The 17,096-nt window shown below is 46.5% G+C and overlaps 1 protein-coding gene across 1 annotated transcript; it reads right to left on the bottom strand.

Moving 5' to 3' along the window:
* Positions 1–3,633: 3,633 nt before the first annotated feature.
* LOC117719273 (apolipoprotein L3-like) lies at positions 3,634–16,844 on the bottom strand. Its single transcript, XM_034517423.2, has 4 exons — positions 16,738–16,844; positions 13,533–13,611; positions 9,978–10,104; positions 3,634–6,264 (listed from the first exon to the last, which is right to left on the bottom strand). Exons 2-4 carry the CDS (start codon positions 13,567–13,569, stop codon positions 5,451–5,453), a joined length of 978 nt encoding a protein of 325 aa, XP_034373314.1. The 5' UTR covers positions 13,570–13,611; positions 16,738–16,844; the 3' UTR covers positions 3,634–5,450.
* Between the last annotated feature and the right edge of the window lie 252 nt (positions 16,845–17,096).

Genomic DNA, 17,096 nt, shown 5'->3' with positions numbered 1-17,096 from the left:
TTCCATCTAACCTAGGCAGCAAATCTAAAGCAGTCACTAGGACTGCGTGGAAGATTCACACATGAATCCAAGAAACACTTGTCCAGAGGTCAAAAACATGATGCATAACCTTGTGGTCTGAATTAACAAGGTTGTTTACGTGGAAAGACAACTAGCCGAGCTGTAGATTAATGCTAGAAATTGAAGACTCAAACAACACAGTAAACATCTTGAGGATTAAAGGAAAGATGCTGACTGGCCACCATAGCACTAGGAGGCCGAGGCGAGGGGAGTAAAGTCAAGGTAAAGGCCACCCAGGCCACAAAGCCACACGATGTGTCTGAAAAAGAAAGGGGTGTGGGGGGCAGGGAGGAGTGAGTGAGTGAGTGGAAGATGAACGAGTGAACTAGTATGTGGGAAAGAGAGGACAGTTACTGTGTAAGGCTGGGGAGATGCTCAGCACTAGATGAACTAAATGAAATGAAATGAAATGAACTAAAACCTGAAAAGGAGGGACACACCTGTGAGGAATTTTGCTTAATTTGAAGTGGAAAGTTCTACTTCTACTCTGAATCTTTGAGGTGGAAGTCATACTTTTAATCCAGTGCTTGAGGCACAAACACACGACTTTAATCCCGATCTCTTGAGCAGGGAGAACTCACTTCTAGTCTGCACCGTCCTTTCTGCTAGAAGCCTGTAAAGGACATGGAAGAAGGAAGCTGTTGTTCCTTGCCTGCTTGCTCTCATCTCGCCAGCAAGTTCCTTCTTTCACGGGCATCAGAACTTATTTCTTTGGGATTCCAGTGTATACTGAAGACCAGCTGAGACATCTAGCCTTATAGATTGATCTGCTGGGTTCTTAGACCCAGTTTATCATAAGTATCCATTCTTGGATTAGCTAGACCACAGCCTGTAAGTCATTCAAATAAATCCATTTTCTACATATAGAGAGATTCATACTATAAGTTCTGTTATTCTAGAAAATCCTGGCTAATGCAAACACTCAAGACAGGAAATCCCTAGTGTACTAATTTCATTTGTTCTATTACTGGGATAAAATGTCATGACAAAAAGCAATTTAAGAGAGAAAGGGTTTATTCTGGCTTACTAGGGGAAGAGTGAACGTTATGCTGGGAGAAGCATCACATGGAGGCAGGAGCAGGCAGCTGACTGATCGATCAATCACATTTTATCTGTACACAGGAAGCAGAAGCAGTAGGGAGCAGTGGGGTGAGGCTATAAACCCTCAAAGCCTGCCCCTAGTGATGGACTTCCTGCAGCAAGGCTGTATCTCTTTTTTTTTTTTTCTTTTTTCTTTTCTTTTTTTTTTTTTTTTTTTTGGTTTTCGAGACAGGGTTTCTCTGTGTAGCCCTGGCTGTCCTGGAACTCACTCTGTAGACCAGGCTGGCCTCGAACTCAGAAATCCACCTGCCTCTGCGTCCCAAGTGCTGAGATTAAGCCACCACTGCCTGGCTAAGGCTGTACCTCTTAAAGGTTCTACAACCTCACAAACACCACAATCACCTGTGGACCAGGTGTTCAAATACATGAGCCTGTGGGGGACACTCTCATTCAAACCATCTAAAGTACACCATCTAAAGAATGACAAGAAGAAAGAAAAAATAAAGTAACTATAGGAAAATTATCAATAATGCCCAGATGTACTGGCACACAATGCTAATCCTAGCACTTGAGAGGCAGAGGCAGAAGGATCTCTGTGAGTCTGAGGCCAGCCTGGTCTACATTGTGAATTCTAGGCCTTCCAGAGCCAGAGACTATAACAACAAAAAAGTGTTCGGTCTCTAAGTACTCAGGCCCTAACCTCCACTCTGCACGGCCCCTCCCCCCTGCATCCCAGTCCTCCCAATACACAGCCCCTTCCCATCCCTGCATCCCAGTTCTCCCAAAATTGAGCCCAGCAGGTAGATAGGGTCCTGTCTCTGGAACCTTCATGGAGACCCAGACATATCTATTCAACTAACTCCAGGAAGCCACAAACTTTTCCTTCCCCTCCTCCCAGTAGATCAATCAGGAAAGCCAACTAGAAGGTGTTCCATCCATGCCCATTGGAATAATTCAAACCCACGTATTTTGTACACTTAATCTCTTTTATATAAGTTGACAGTTCTTCAGCCAAAGCCTACAGTGTGAGAAACTGTGGTCCTCAGTTCATAATAAGAGTCCTGGAGACGCTGAGTAACAAAAGTAATACATTTTCTGCTTTGCAAATTTGAGTATCAGCCTACAGAAAAGACAAAGACAGCTGGCACGCCACTTTGCTGCAAACCAGTGGCCTTTCATATTCCTAATCATATTGCTCCCTCCACCCCTGAGTTCCTCACTGGCTAATTTCTTCAGAATGATACAATCTCCCCTGTACCCAGTACGGCCACCTATCCCAGATGGCATTGGTTCTGAATTCAATGTATAACATACACCACAGGCTTGAGATTCTGTCATTTTCTGATACCTGGGCTCAGTTGCATAGCAGACTGCCTGTAACTGTTCAGTTAATCCTACTGTTCTGTCATCCATCCTAAGATGACCTGGGAATTTCTACACAAGTAGACATCAGCTTCCTCATAGAGAAGACCAGGGCCTCGTGCCTGCTGTCTAACTGTGATTCTGTGATGAACTCCAAATGCACCTCATTCTGAAACCGGACAATAATGGTTTATTTCTTATAGCAGTAATGATGGTTAATCCATAAATATGCATGCGTGTCCACACGTGTTTGGCTGCATGTGTGTGTGTGTGTCTCTCTGTGTGTGCTTGTGTGCGCATGTATCTGTTTGTGTGTGCCAGAGGCTGATATTAGGTCTCTTCTTGAATCACTGTCATGATTCTATGTTGCTTGAAAATGCAATTCATTCTACAGTGCAACATAACAAATTCCCATAAGCTTACTTATCAAGTTGCAGTTCTGTGTATGTGTTGGGTTGTAGTGTGTGCGTGGGTTCTGTTGTGTTGATGTGGGAGTCTTGCTCTGGCTGAATTTGAGCAGCACCCAGGTCTACTTAGGGGTGTGGGTTCACCACTAGCTTTGTGTGATAACCTCAGGCTGATTTCCTAAACTCTTCTCTGCATACTCCATGTGTTTGTGGGTTCAGCATGGTGTTTAAGAAAACAAATTCTGCCACCTCAGGCTCAGGATGCTTCCAGAGATTACTCTCCACACCTTCTGAACTCTGACCAGCCCTGTCTCTCTTCACAAGCACCTGCCTCTCCTCACCCCTCAGCACAGACCTGGGCTGGAGTGGTTGTTGGTAACCGTGGTCCTCTAAAGTTAGAGAGCATGGCACTTGGAATGTGCTTTTACTTAGAGCCATGCTGCACTGCTTCCTCTCAGAAGTTCCCAGCATCCTCCATGGCATAGTCCACTACCTTGTGCCTCACCTTCATATCCGCTTTGGTTGAGGAGACAAAGTCCTTTTCTCTACCAGAGACCTAGAGCTGGATGGCTGTGTGACATCTCTGATCTGTCCCAGGAGAGGAGTCTGATAGGAGTCAGGCACCAGAGGCTGACATAAGCCTTCCTTCTGGGGCCTATTTCATTTTACACAAATATTACTGGGTTTGATTACCATGTCCTCACAGCTTGAGGGAGGGAGAGCAAGTAACTACTCAGCAACCGAACAGCACAGTTTGCAACACATTTATTTTACCATTTGATTGGAGTTTTACAATCATTCCCTAAAACACAAATATTTCCCCATTTTTCAAATCAGTCTGTGATTACAAGGGTCATGCAAGGCTGTACTGTGATTTTGCAGATGAAGAGACTGGCTGAGGAAGAGACAATGGCTTTCATTTCACAACTCAGAGACTGAGCCAAGAGGAAGCCAAGATAGACACTTAAGATACAAGACACTAGTGACCATGCTTCCTTGTGGAGAGATATTTGTTGCTATATTTTAAAAAAATATTTTCTTACTCTTGATTTTCTCTCCTTTCATCAACATGACTCCAGCTTGGCAGAGAAAATACAGTTAGATGCAGGACCATGTAAACATCTGCTGAGCCACAGGTCCATCCAGAACAGGGCCATGTAAATGTCTGCTGAGCCACAGGCCAACCATGACGGGTTCCCTCAATGAAAGTGAGGAATTGGCTGGAACATTCATAGACCCCTGAACAGTCCGGATGGCAGGGATTAGGACACCCTCATGCCTATCTCTCTATATCTGGGGATAGAAGCAGAGCCCATCCTACTTGTACATGAAGAAAATCTGCTGGACAACTGCTCAGCATGTTCTGTGACAACACAAGAATGTCAAGCCAATGGTTGCCACCTCAGTGCTCAGGCCTCTGGCAATACCGGTGGTCCAGAGGTTGCAAGTGACTGCTTTTACTCCATGTTTCAAGACCATCAAGTTAACATCCACTGACCACAAGACTATAGAACATATGGGGACAAAAGCACAGTGATCTGAGAGACCACCTTGGCCAGCAAGCCTCCAAAGGGTGAGAAGGAGGAGAGCCACATGCCCAGTCTCCTGTCACAGAAGTGTTGACCTCATCTGCATTCCATACATTGTTTGACACCTTATGTGATCTGCCCTGACTCTCACTCTGGCTCGCCTCAATTTTCTGCTCCCCAGGCTTCCTGACTTCTCATTGCTTGTCCTGTACAGACCTCCCTGACCACACCCACCATGTTACAGTCCCATTCCCCACACTGTAGGACACTCTGATCCCCCTTTTTTTATTTTTTATTTTTTTATTTCTCACAGGCATATTGCTAGGTAAAAGCCAATCTGAAAGGCAGCTTAATATATGATTTCAAATGTGTGGTACTCTAGACACTTGTCAACACCTGCAGATTGTTTAGCACCAGGAATGAACTCTATACTATATACTATATAATATGGTCAATAATATATCAGTACTGTGGTACAGACATGAAAACACCAACACATAGGAAGACCATCACATGTTTTTGCCCCACCTAGAAATTCTAGTCAATCTACATGATAAAGTCATAATCAATTAAAAAAAAAAAAACCTATGAAAGGCAGTTTCTGCTTTCTTCATTTGAAACTGCTTCCCAACCCACCCCCAAAAAATCTATGAAAAAAAAGTTCAGCAAAACAAACCCACTAAAACAATATCCTATCTCAGAGAGCTAAGTATTTAGAAAATCCAGCACAAGACCAGGAGGAGATGGCACAGACGTTAAGATTGAGCAGGGTATTATTAGAGTGATGGATGCCGATTTGTCTGCAGACTCTCCACTCTGGTGGAAGTCTGATCCCGTTTTAAACTCGAGTTTGCTCTTCTGGCATCTCTGGCCATCTGCATTGACCTCGCTCTGCTCAGCCAGAGAAATTCAAACTCCTCAACAATCTTTTCGATGGACTTGAACTCAGGCTGATTCCCTTGTTATAGTGTGCCTCTATTGTCCCCACCCCTGTACATGTCATCTCCCCTGAACTCTTAGCTGCTTGGAGGAGGGGTCACTGAGGCAGGTCTCACTTTAGTTTATTATAGAACTCCTGAAATACCTGCAGCTTCTCCTCCAGCTTGAGAGCCAGGTCCCGCAGTGCTCCAGCTGACTCTGTTTTGGCCCCATTATACAGATCCACTGATTCGTTCACAAGGTGATACACATCCCATACAAGGAACAAACTTGTAACCCCCCCTGCTCTAATCCTGGCTCCTCTGGTCACGGGGAGAAGACCTTGGGCAGTGGATGTGAGGTTACTGGCCACTGCTCCAGAACTAGAGATGGCTCTGGCTGCCCTGATGGCTCGGATCGTATCCTTGAGGCTTTTGTAGGCATCGACCAATTCCAAACCTGTAGTAGAAAGCTTGACTGTGATCTTAGGCAGGATCTTCAGAATCTCCTCAAGTATGCTCATGCTGGCTCCCACCAGTTTACTGGCTTCAGATTCATCTGACAGTCTGTTTGATTCTTCCACAATGGTAGTCGTAAGACTAGCCGCAGATGCTGTCACTCCCAGACCCACGGAGGTTGCTGTGAGTACCAGACTGCCCCCTACTGTAATGGGTGCCAGAGCCAAACCAAGGAGGCCCAGGACTCCAGAGGCAATACTAACTGAGCTGGACACCACGTTGGAGATGGTAGAGTCCTTGTGTACCTTGTCAAGATGGCCAGCCAGCTCTCGGAGCTTCCTGATGTGGTCTTCTAGTTTCTTTTTCAACTCAGGAAACTCTTTTAAAAATCTCTTCTTCTGCTGCTCCCTTTGAGGTCTGTCATCTTTATCTGTGGGCTCCTTTGCTAAATGTTCGTTCAGAGCATCACGCAGTGCAGCCTCCTCCTCCCTACGACAGAAGTCAAGTGCATGAGGAAAACAGCTATTTTTTAAAAAGATAAAAAGTTATTCAGTCTTTAACTTTATTTTATTTTATTTTTTTGTTTTGTTTTGTTTTCGAGACAGGGGTTTTCGGTGTAACCCTGGCTGTCCTGGAACTCACTCTGTAAACCAGGCTGGCCTTGAACTCAGAAACCCGCCTGCCTCTGCCTCCCAGGTGTTGGGATTAAAGGCATGCACCACCACTACCCGGCTAGTCTTTAACTTTATATTACAAACGCAAAAGAAACTCATTTCACAGAGATCCAAAACTCTCCATTCTACTGTGAACATTTGGTACATTCTAGATGCCCACCGTCCTTAGTCCACAGGGGTCAGTGTGTAAGGGAGAGTCAAGATACCACAGTGAAAGGCACTTGATAAAATGCCGCCACTCAAGATCAATGACATCACTACCCGTGGGAACTCTGTCATGAGCACAGGGATGTGGGATCAGAGCAAATTCTCCCTACCCTGAGAACTGCGTGTGTTGGGAGAGATGCACTTTTCCCAAGTCTCCCCTCTACCATTGGATGCTGGGAAGTCATCTGCATTCCCTGCAGCATCCAGCCTGCAAGAATGCCTGAGCTGGCCTGGGGAGCCCTGCAGAGGGATATACAGACTGAGCCTGCTAAGAGTGGATTCCTCCATCTGAAAGGCTCCACATCTGACCTCATGGGACAGTACACAGTGACAGTACACTTGCTTTAAAAGCTTTGCACAGGCCACCTGCAGCTGCAGCTGCACACAGTGTCAGCATTAAGGTTAGCTTTGGGTCCCATCTGCAAGAAACGTCATTAAATATCTGTACGTATTTCAAGGAGGGAAATGAAGGGTCTGAGATACTCTGTTCCAAAGGATTTTCTATAAAAATGCTCAACCTTAAAGCCATGGGTGTGATTAGGACTTTGCTGCCATTTCTGACCTCCAGAGGAACTGGAAGCCTAAACCACTGCCTTTGGAAGATTCCCACGAGGCATTGTCCCTGGAACTGATCTGTTGTTGGTGTCGCTGTAGGGGATGGGCTGTCGTCTGCCCTCACTACCAGCTGGCCCTAAGTCCCCCACCCCTTGGCTGTGCATAGTGGCTCCATCTCTCTCCCTTGGGACAACAGTCCTGAGCAGTGTCCTCCTGGCTGCTGGAAGCTGTCTCAGGATGAATATTTTTCCTAGGGTGGGCTTTCTGGTGTGCAGGAGTCATGTGATTTGTCACACACTCAGTGCAACATACTTCATCCCAAGGACAAGAAATCTGAAGCCTGAAGCTCTGACTGGTGCCAGTCTTCACTGGTTTATTTGAACCCTCTGTGCTATGTGATAACAATCATCTTTGTGAGTTATGGGCTGTTCTTTTTTTTTTTTTTTTCTCAATCCTGTAGTTGGCTTAGAATAGTCTTTCATTAATAGCTGGTGTCAAAATGAGAAGGAAGGCTCACTGAGTCTCTTTCCTCAGACTTTATCATTAAACTGTTTCTGAGAATTTAATAATAAAACCCAAGCCAATCCCTTTAGAGCCATGAGACTGTTGGGCCTTGGACGAGGTAACTCCATTTAACCTGCAACCTTCAATCAGGTAGCACAGGTAGAGGTTTCACCAGACCCTGAAGGCCCAACTCCAAAAACAACAAACCACTACTTATCCCCCTAGTGTGCAATTAATGATGGCCCTGACTACCCTAAACATATTCAACATCTACAAAACCTCCAAACACCCTCCTATTTCCCTTCATTGGCACACAAGAACCATTCTGTTGTCTGAGAACTTTCTTCGTGGACCTGCCCCTCTTCCCTGGAGCTGTTAACACTTGGGCAAGGAATCTACCTCCTTTCCCAGCTACCTGGCTAGCACTTCCCAGCTTAGCAAAGAGCTATAACCCACCGGCTCTCCCGGAGCCTGCCTGGAGCCCCAGCTGCCTCCTTGTCAGCTAGTAGGCTCCTTATTGGCCTAGCCTGAGCCTGGACCGGTTCAGCATGGAGAAACAGGGGTTAGACCCTGGAGAGACCTCGGAGAGGCGGGGGCAACACCTGGAAGAGACCTGTCACCTACAGGGCCCCAGAGGCAGCAGCAGGGGCAGGCAATCTCCTCTCCCTGCTCGCGCCCTGCCCCCAGCCGGGAGACTGTCCTGGGACACCCTTCAGAACCAGGGTCCTACATGAGACCCTCCAGATTGTTTTGCCTGCTGGCTGCTCTTTGCAGATGCCCAAAGATGTCCCCTTCCAGGCTAGAGCTCACAAGATCAGTGATTGCTTGGGGTGACTGGGACAGGACAGCTGCTCCCAAACTTGGCTCCACACTGACTGGGACCCCTCATTAGTTACTGACTCTCAACCTGGCAGATTCCTGTAGACAGTGATCACCAAGCTAACAGACACCACAGCTGATGGCAGTGTCTCCTTGGAACACTACAAGGCCGCGTGCAAAGAGGCAAGGGGCCTGGAGATCATCTGTAGTAACTGGAAGGACAGAAATCCCCTGAGTTTGTTCAAGACAAAAAGGGAAGCATTTTCCTCTGGTGTGGTGACATGGGGTTGCCTCAGATTCTCAACTTCTGTGAATCATCCTCCAAACACACTGACTTTGGGAGCTGTCTGTAGCCATGTGTTCTTCCTGATATTCAGGGCACTCTGTGTAGAACAGAAGAAGTCCCCAAACAACTCCCCCAAACTCTGCAGTCTTTAAAGACCGTGTATGGAGGGCACACCCATGAACAGCTCTACACACACATGAGGCAGGACATCAGAGCAGGAGGAATGCCCTTTCTCCCTTACATGTCTTCTCTAGGGCCCCTGACCATCCCCCTTTATTGCCTCCAACTCCCTGCACCTTCCAGCCCTGTCCTCTTATCCTGATACCTACACCTCCATTTCAGGGTCACTCACAGACTCTCCTGACCCTTGGCTGTGACCCTGGTCCTGGTCTCTCAGGGTTTTGGGAACAATATTGGAACTTGGTTTTCCAACCCTGACCTGTTGTTTATCCTAGACTTTTACCACATCCTATTAGACTAAACTCTCATTGTTGTTAAATAGCATGAGACTCTGGATCTGAGCAAGAACAGTCAGGGTCCAACCCAGCCCTGTGCCTCTGCACTATGGGTTCTCTGTCTCCACAGACCAAAGAAGAATCCTGGTGGTATTACATCTCCCCATAGAGGAGGAAAGGGACTGAGACAGAACCTGGAAGATGGCTTCTTCAGTCTACATTTTTCTCCCTTGTCTCAAAATAAATCCTTCATTCCTCAGTCCTACAAGAGACCTTTGACCTTGTCTCTTCTCACTTTCAAATTAGCTTGCCAAGTTAACACACAGGAATACCCACTGTGTGCTGGTCCCATGCTGAGAATCCCACTGTGTGCTGGCCCCATGCTGAGAAGCCCACATGGATGATCCTATCTCCTCACACTATAGTTACATGTTGGTGGACATCAGAAAGTGGTAACTAACTTGTCAAGGTCACATAACTAGTGGGTGGCAGAAATCATCCTGGCACCTTGAGCAACATCTTCAAGCAACCTGAGGTGATTTCCACCAGGAATAACATGTTGTAAACACTCTTCTTGGATAGTTGAGAAGAAGGGTCCATAACTCCCACCCCATGGACTGCCTTGAGTGGGTACACCTGACCAGGAAATAACCCTCATACTCCTGGTCTGGGGGGCAGCACTGAGTGCACCCTGCAGGTCACCTTGACAACTCTGCTGCTTCCACAAATCCCTTCCAGGCTCCATCTTCAGTTATCAGGCTCCTCAGATCTTTTTTGCTGAGTACTTCCGTGAGAAAATCAGTAGATTCTTGAACAATGCGAGCTGCAACTATTTAGCAGGAAAATAATGAGGTCAGATGACAGTATGGGGTCCCATGAACCTCTGTTGGTCTAGCCACCTCTCCACTCACCTTCATCAGACCTACTGATCTGGAAGCATACAGGTTAGAGTCTTTCCCTGCACCCACTTCTTTGCCCACCAAGTCCTCTGGAGCCTGTCCAGCTGCCCAGAGCTGTGTGATTCCCCTTCTCCTAGCCCCTCTGTCCCACCATTTCTCTGTCTGCCTCCTCCTGCCTCCCAATCCCAACTGCTGGGAGACTTGCACTGCTGACTGAGTTTCATTGTCCACCCAGGCTGCCCAGCAGAATCCTGCTGCACCAGGAGCTTTGAGGTTGTGTCCCCTTTCCAATAACAGCTACATCAGGAAAACCCAGGCACAACAGGATGGCTTAAGGCCAGAGTAAGGACACAGTCAACCAAAGCCAGGGCAATATGACACCTTCAGAGCACAGCTATCCTACTTCCAAAGGCTCTTGATATCCTATTACAACTTAAGGAAAAAAAAAAAAAAAAAAAAAAAAAAAAAAAAAAAAAACAAACCAACCAACCAAACCAAAAAAAAAACCCCAAAGATCTCCAAACCAATTTTAAAAAGATGATAGAAACCTTTAAAGAGAAAATGATAAATTCCTTAAAGAAACATAGGAAAATACAATCAAATAGGCAGGGGTCTTTAAAGAGGAACCAAATAAATCTCTTAAAGAACTACAGGAAAATACAATTTAAAAGTAAAAATAAATAAATAAATAAAAGTGTTCAAGAAATGAAATTCAAAACCGAAGCAGTGTAGAAAACACAAACTGAAGGAATCCTAAAGATGGAGACCCAAAAAAAGAGAGCGGGAACAACAGACACAAGCATCACCATCTGAATACAAGACATGAGATGGAAGAGAGAATCTCAGGCATAGAAAATATGATAGAACAAATTGATACATCAGTAAAAAAAAAAAAAAATTAAATCTAAAAGATTTCTCACATAAAACACCCAGAAAATCCGGGGTTGAAGTTTCAGTTATGACCCCCAAATGCATATGTAAGGGGTCTTAGGCTCAGCAAGCATATTTGCAAACAGGAACTTTACAGAAATTAAGTGGTGAGGACCAAAGGATGCCATAAATATAAGGTACTACTCAGTGGGACTGGGGTTCTTATGGCAACGACACTCCAGATGTCTGTCCTCTATGACCTATCTGTCATTTCATTGTCTGTCACATGGTCACACCTGTCTCTGTGTGTCTGCCTGACCTTGCTTCTATTTCTTACTGTGACCCTGCTCCACACATGCAGAGGTGACACCATGTGCAGAGGAGTGACCCTGCTCCATCTGCACACCAGGAAAAGGTGCTTACTGGGACCAACTTGACATGTGTCCATCACAGACATTGGCTTCCATTGCTGAGGAATAGCAGGCCACTTGTTGGTGTCTCTTTTTTGAGTCACCATGAGCCTCTTACATGTTAACACTGGTACCAGTGCTTTCAAATGTGACTTTCATGCTGCTAGTAGTAGGTTCTCTATTATCTCATTGTGTCAGCAGCAGAATTTTTAATAAAGATAGAATGAATATCAGTGTCTATAGAACAAGGGAAGGACTCAGGGCTCTCAGACACCGATCAAAAAGCATCCACGTCCACTTGAACTACTGCATAGTTCGTGACTCTAAAGCCGTTAATACAAAGACAGCACTGCCAGGTTTGCCTGGGATGGGCCCTTGTCACAGTCAACCAGCTCAACAGCAGCTTAGTACACTGAAGCATTTCCTCTCTAGGAGGAAGAAAGATCGGGATTTTTCTCCCTTCACACCTAAGCTAGAGCTTAGCTGGTCTTGAGCAGACTGTACCGTCTCACTTTCCACTGCAGGGCAGGAGCCTCCCTTATTTCCTTAACCTCCTCGACTGTCATAGCCCCTCTGAGACACTGAGCTTCCTAGGTTCAAGTGCAAATCATAAAGCATTTGGCATTTCTTCCTGTCCTACTTGTTCTTTCATTGTAGACAAAAGAGCATAGAGTCACTGGTAATAAGTATCTGCAGTCAATGCTATGCTGTATTGACCTTTTCCCCACCAAAGAAATTAATCCATTGCTTTTAATTTAGCCTATGTGAGTTCTTAGAATGCTGGTGGAAAATACCTAGGTTCTTTGTCCACCTATCATGGGACTGACCTCTTGCCCAGTTGCCAATAAAATCCTTTCGTCCCTGTGAAATCCCATGATTGGTCTCCACCCTTCTGCACTGCTCAGCAGGACTGCCTTCCAGGGGCTGTGCTGACAGGATTCAACTGCATTTCTAATCCAGAGTTCCAAAGTCTCCTACATTCCTTACATAGATGTATATCCCCCACCCCATTCTCTTTCTATATAAAAGCAGCTGTAGTGGTTTGAATATGCTCAGCCCAGGGAGTGGCACTATTAGGGGTTGTGGCCTTGTTGGACTAGGTGTGGCCTTGTTAGAGGAAATGTGTCAATGAAGGGGTGGCCTTTGAGCTGCCTGGAAGACACTCTGCTCCTTGGTTTCCTTTGGATGAAGATGTAGAACTCTTAGCTCCTCCTGCACCATGCCTGCCTGGATGCTGCCACACCCCTGCCTTGATGATAATGGACTGAACCTTGAACCTGTAAGCCAGCCCCTGTTAAATGTCCTTGCAAGAGTTGTCTTGGTCATGGTGTCTATTCACAGCAATAAAACCCTAAGACAGCAGCACTTATCTACTATTTGTGTGTGTGTGTGGGTGTGTGTGTGTGTGTGTGTGTGTGTGTGTGTGCACAGAGAGAGGGAAGAGAGAGAACGTCAGGTTTTCACAGAGCTCCACAAGGATAGATGTCCATAGTGGTAGTGAAGAGAGAGAAGCAGGTGCTGGAAACTGACAGATCATATCTTAGCTGCAGTCAAGAAGTATGGAATGTACTGGAAGGGGTCAAGATTGTCAACTCTCTCTTTATTTTGCTTTATTTTATTTATTTTATTTTATTTTATTTTATCTTATTTTATTTTATTTTTGAGACATGGGTCTCATTGTGTATCCCTGGCTGGCCTGGAACTTACTATGTAACCAGGATGGCCTTGAACTCACAAAGATACACCTACGTCACCCTCTCAAGTGCTCCGATTAAGTATGCACACCACACACTGCAGGGCCATATACTCTAAAGTCCCACCCTCAGGGACAGACGTCCTCCAGTCAGGTTTCATGTCCTATGAGTTCCAAAATCTTCTCAAATAGCAACACCAACTGGAGTCCAAGTGTTCAAATGCATGAGCCCCTGTGCATATCACACACTCACAATGTGCACACTGACCACACATGGGTCGGTCACTAAGATCTAAAGGAGCTGGATAGGACAAGGAAAAGTTCCAGTATCTCCTCTTCCATTGGAACCCTTGTGAGATGGAATCACAAAGAAGAAACCGACTACCTTTCCGCATCTCTGCTGAGGAAACAGCACGAGCCATTGGGTTTCAACAGGTTTTTCGACTTCTCTCCAGGTGTCCAAGCTGAAGAGAGGAAAAACAAAACAATCAAATAAACAAAACCCAGGATGCATTGCAATGGAGACCTCTGCAGAGAAGTGAGCTGTAAAGGTCAGATGCTCCTCTAGGGGGCCCTGCACATCTACTTAGAGATGACAGCCATCTGGCTCTACCCTCTCCTCTCATTCTGGCTGAGTCAGAGCCTTCCTGTCCTGCCAGTATCCATGGGGGATGTAACATGCTAGGGACATGGCCATGAAGAAAAAACTACATATAATCTACACACTGGAGAGACTGTAAGACATGCACTGTACCAGGTAGGAACACATTGTAAATATCTTCTGTGCATCTGTGACACACAGAGCTTCTCATGCACACCTTGTTAGGGACCCACATCACTCATGAGATGAGGACTCCCGTGAGCTTTATTGTAATGTGGAGGGACAACTGTAAAGCTTTCAAATTTGCCAGTAAGTGCTACATCTGGGGTATGACCCAAAGTGTTATGAATGTCACCCCACCTTTTAGCTATGAACCTCCACTCTCCTGAACCTACCTCAGCACCTCCTGCTCTCCCCACATGACTAGGAGGGCATCTTGCCCAGGACATCTCACCCGCATCAGGACCTGTGCTCTGTAATGGGATTAATTCATGAGTGATTCATTGTTCTCCCAGAGCCCACCCACTCTCCTTGGTTCTTCAGGACCCTGCATCTCATCAGAGATGGAGTCCTGTCAGACCCTGTCCCTGCACCTGCTCTGGAACCTTCCAGTCCTCTGTCCCCTCCTCTGAATCTTCAACATTAAGCAGTTTCTAATAGTCCTGTGAAGAGCAGTAAAAGAATAATCTCCAGAAAAAAAACTTTACTGGGGGTTATTTGCTCTGAGACAGTTCAAGAAGCAAAATGACAGGATCACAGAGCGTCAACACTGAAGATTTTCACAGACTGAGGCTCACTGTTGATGAAATAAACTGTGTGAACCTGAGCTCACACGGGCAGTGCACGCATGAGTTACGGACATTCTCCCTAGATCTGCAGTGCACAGCAGCCTCCATAGACACAGATCTGACCTGCACACTGGGGAACCTCAGCACTGGAGAGAGAGGCTGAGGGGGGAAGCTGAGGCTTCACATGCAGACTCCAGTTCTAACTAAAATCAAACATCACTGCCATGTGTGACTGGGGCTGCAGGTCCGTGGTGGAAAGCCCCTCGGTGTACAAAGACTGGGCACAATCCCTACTGATGCAAACAGACGAGACAACCAGTTCCTGTGCAGAAGTTCAAGTTCCCTGTGATTACATTTCCTTCAGAGATGGGGAATGACATTGAGTGTGTTCAGAGCCTGTCAGGGAGCAGAGGGACATTTATCAGCTCCCAGCTGCAAGGTCAGTGAAAGCACATGGTGACAGCTAGAGGTGGCAGGGGCTCTTACACTTTGAATGCTAGGGACTCTCAGTCTTCGTGAAGCATAACACACACAGTATTTGCTTAATGACCTTAAAGTGTGTGCCATTTGCCCCTGTTCCCCTCACCTACACGGCTGGGCCAGCCTGTACCTTCCCTGGAGTGTCTTCCCTGCCTCCCAGCCAGTGACATGTTCTCCATGGTTGTTGGCATTTAGGCTAGGCTCCTCTCTACAGTAATCTGGCAACAGCCACATATCCCTGACTCACTCTAAAGGGGGCTGCTTTCCCCCTCCTCACTCTCTCTTGTTCTCTTCCCCTTGCTCCAGCTCCTAACGCTGTCTCTCTCTTCTCTTCTCTTCTCTTCTCTTCTCTTCTCTTCTCTTCTCTTCTCTTCTCTTCTCCTCTCCTCTCCTCTCCTCTCCTCTCCTCTCCTCTCCTCTCCTCTCCTCTCCTCTCCTCTTCTCTCTCTCTCTCTCTCTCTCTCTCCCTCCCTCTCCCTCTCTCCCTTTCACTGTCTCTACTGCCCTCTTAACTCCCCTCTGTATGCACTGAATAAACTTTTTTATATTGTCATTGTGTTGCTGGTCCCTCAGGGGGAAGGAATGCCTCATGATGGGTCCACAGAAGCACCCACTCACCCCACACCTGACTGCGTATCCACCAAATATAATCCTTCCACCAAATATAACCCTTCATCTCTTTCGTTTTATAAAACACAACACTGGTTCTTTACTTTCTCTTCATACTTGTGGCATCTAACGGCCTCAGTGGTGTCTTCACCACTACACAGCCTTCAGGACACCACATGTGGAAAGCAGTCTCTTGGGACTCTTAACAGTGCAGGCAGCCCTAGCTCCATCCATCAGGGGAAAAAACAGAGGCCTAGCTAAGGGTGGCACACCCCATGTCACACAGTGCTCAGAGCAGAGAGGTGAGGGAAACAAGAGCCCTGTCTCTGGATGGAAGATTAATCCTGTGGATTTACCATTCCTGGCCCCCTTTGCTTCACTAGAGCCCACTCTACTGCAGTCTGACCTCGTGTTAGGTGAGGCCTGTGCAATGGTCCTGGGGACAGTGCAGAGCCCATTCTCTGTCCATTTCCTGTTTCCCCTCCACACCTGCACACACAAGACAGCCTTGGCTTCATGCTCTGTCCTCCACAGGCTAGGCAGAGGCGAGGTGAGAACCAAGGAGTGTCCCATCTCGCCTGCTCGGCCTCCTTGAGGCACCTTAGAATAGTCACTCTCTGTTACACCTCAGTTTTACTCAGGGCTTAGCACAGCATAGCCAGGCAAAGCTGTGCTGAAACCAATTCGTTCTTCTGTACATATTAATCAAAACCTCATCCTCTTTGGTTCAATAAGAGCACCCCAAGGCCAGAGTGGTTGATGGCTCTGTGTTCAAGGCTCCTCCACTTCCTTTTTCTGTTTTGGAACTATCCAAAATGACTGAGCACAGATAAAGCATTGCCTTTAATCATGTCTTTGGCTGCCCTACAAGAAGGGTCAGGGTAGAGGGGGGGGGGGGAGAGAGAGAGAGACAGAAAGAAACAGAGACAGAGAGACAGAGAGACAGAGAGGAACGGATAGCCCTCACTTGACTGAAAGTCCAGCCCTCCAGCTGCTGAGCCTCTGACCATTGTTCATCTTCCCTGAGCTCATCTGTACATGGGGCCATAACCCTTCTCCTCCAGAGCCATCGAGAGGATGGACATGTGGGGTAAATGTGTTCCCCAACTCACCAAAGAATCTTCCTGTGGCCACGTTTGGATGTGTCCCAGCTGTCCTTAGCTGTGTGGATCCAGTCACCAGATGCACATCTGAGACACAACCAGACACAAGCTCTGGGCCTTATATACCCAGTGAATGAAAGTGCAAGTAAAATTTCTTGTCTATGGCTCCTCATAATAGAAAAAAAAACCAACTGTTGAGTGTCAAACCCATGAAATTATCTGCTATTCTGGAAAGCCTAGTCAAACAATGTTAAGTAAATATGTTCTCGGTCTCAGTTCCCAGGAACTTAAAGAATATCTGGTATTTCCTGAGAGCCGGTTAGGCAATAAGGATAAGATAGTGGGATAGCCTTAAACAATGATGATTG

Source organism: Arvicanthis niloticus, chromosome 13, assembly GCF_011762505.2.
Source record: "Arvicanthis niloticus isolate mArvNil1 chromosome 13, mArvNil1.pat.X, whole genome shotgun sequence".
Lineage (NCBI taxonomy): Eukaryota > Metazoa > Chordata > Mammalia > Rodentia > Muridae > Arvicanthis > Arvicanthis niloticus.
This window is presented reverse-complemented; position numbering and strand designations above follow the sequence as displayed.

Excerpts from the sequence above, each read along its gene's own strand:
- LOC117719273 (XM_034517423.2), bottom strand. The coding sequence starts at position 13,569 with ATGGCTCGTGCTGTTTCCTCAGCAGAGATGCGGAAAG. Across the intron at positions 10,105-13,532 it reads CTCAGCAGAGATGCGGAAAG|TTGCAGCTCGCATTGTTCAA; the intron begins GTAGTCGGTTTC and ends CCTGCTAAATAG. Across the intron at positions 6,265-9,977 it reads GAAGCAGCAGAGTTGTCAAG|GGAGGAGGAGGCTGCACTGC; the intron begins GTGACCTGCAGG and ends CTTCTGTCGTAG.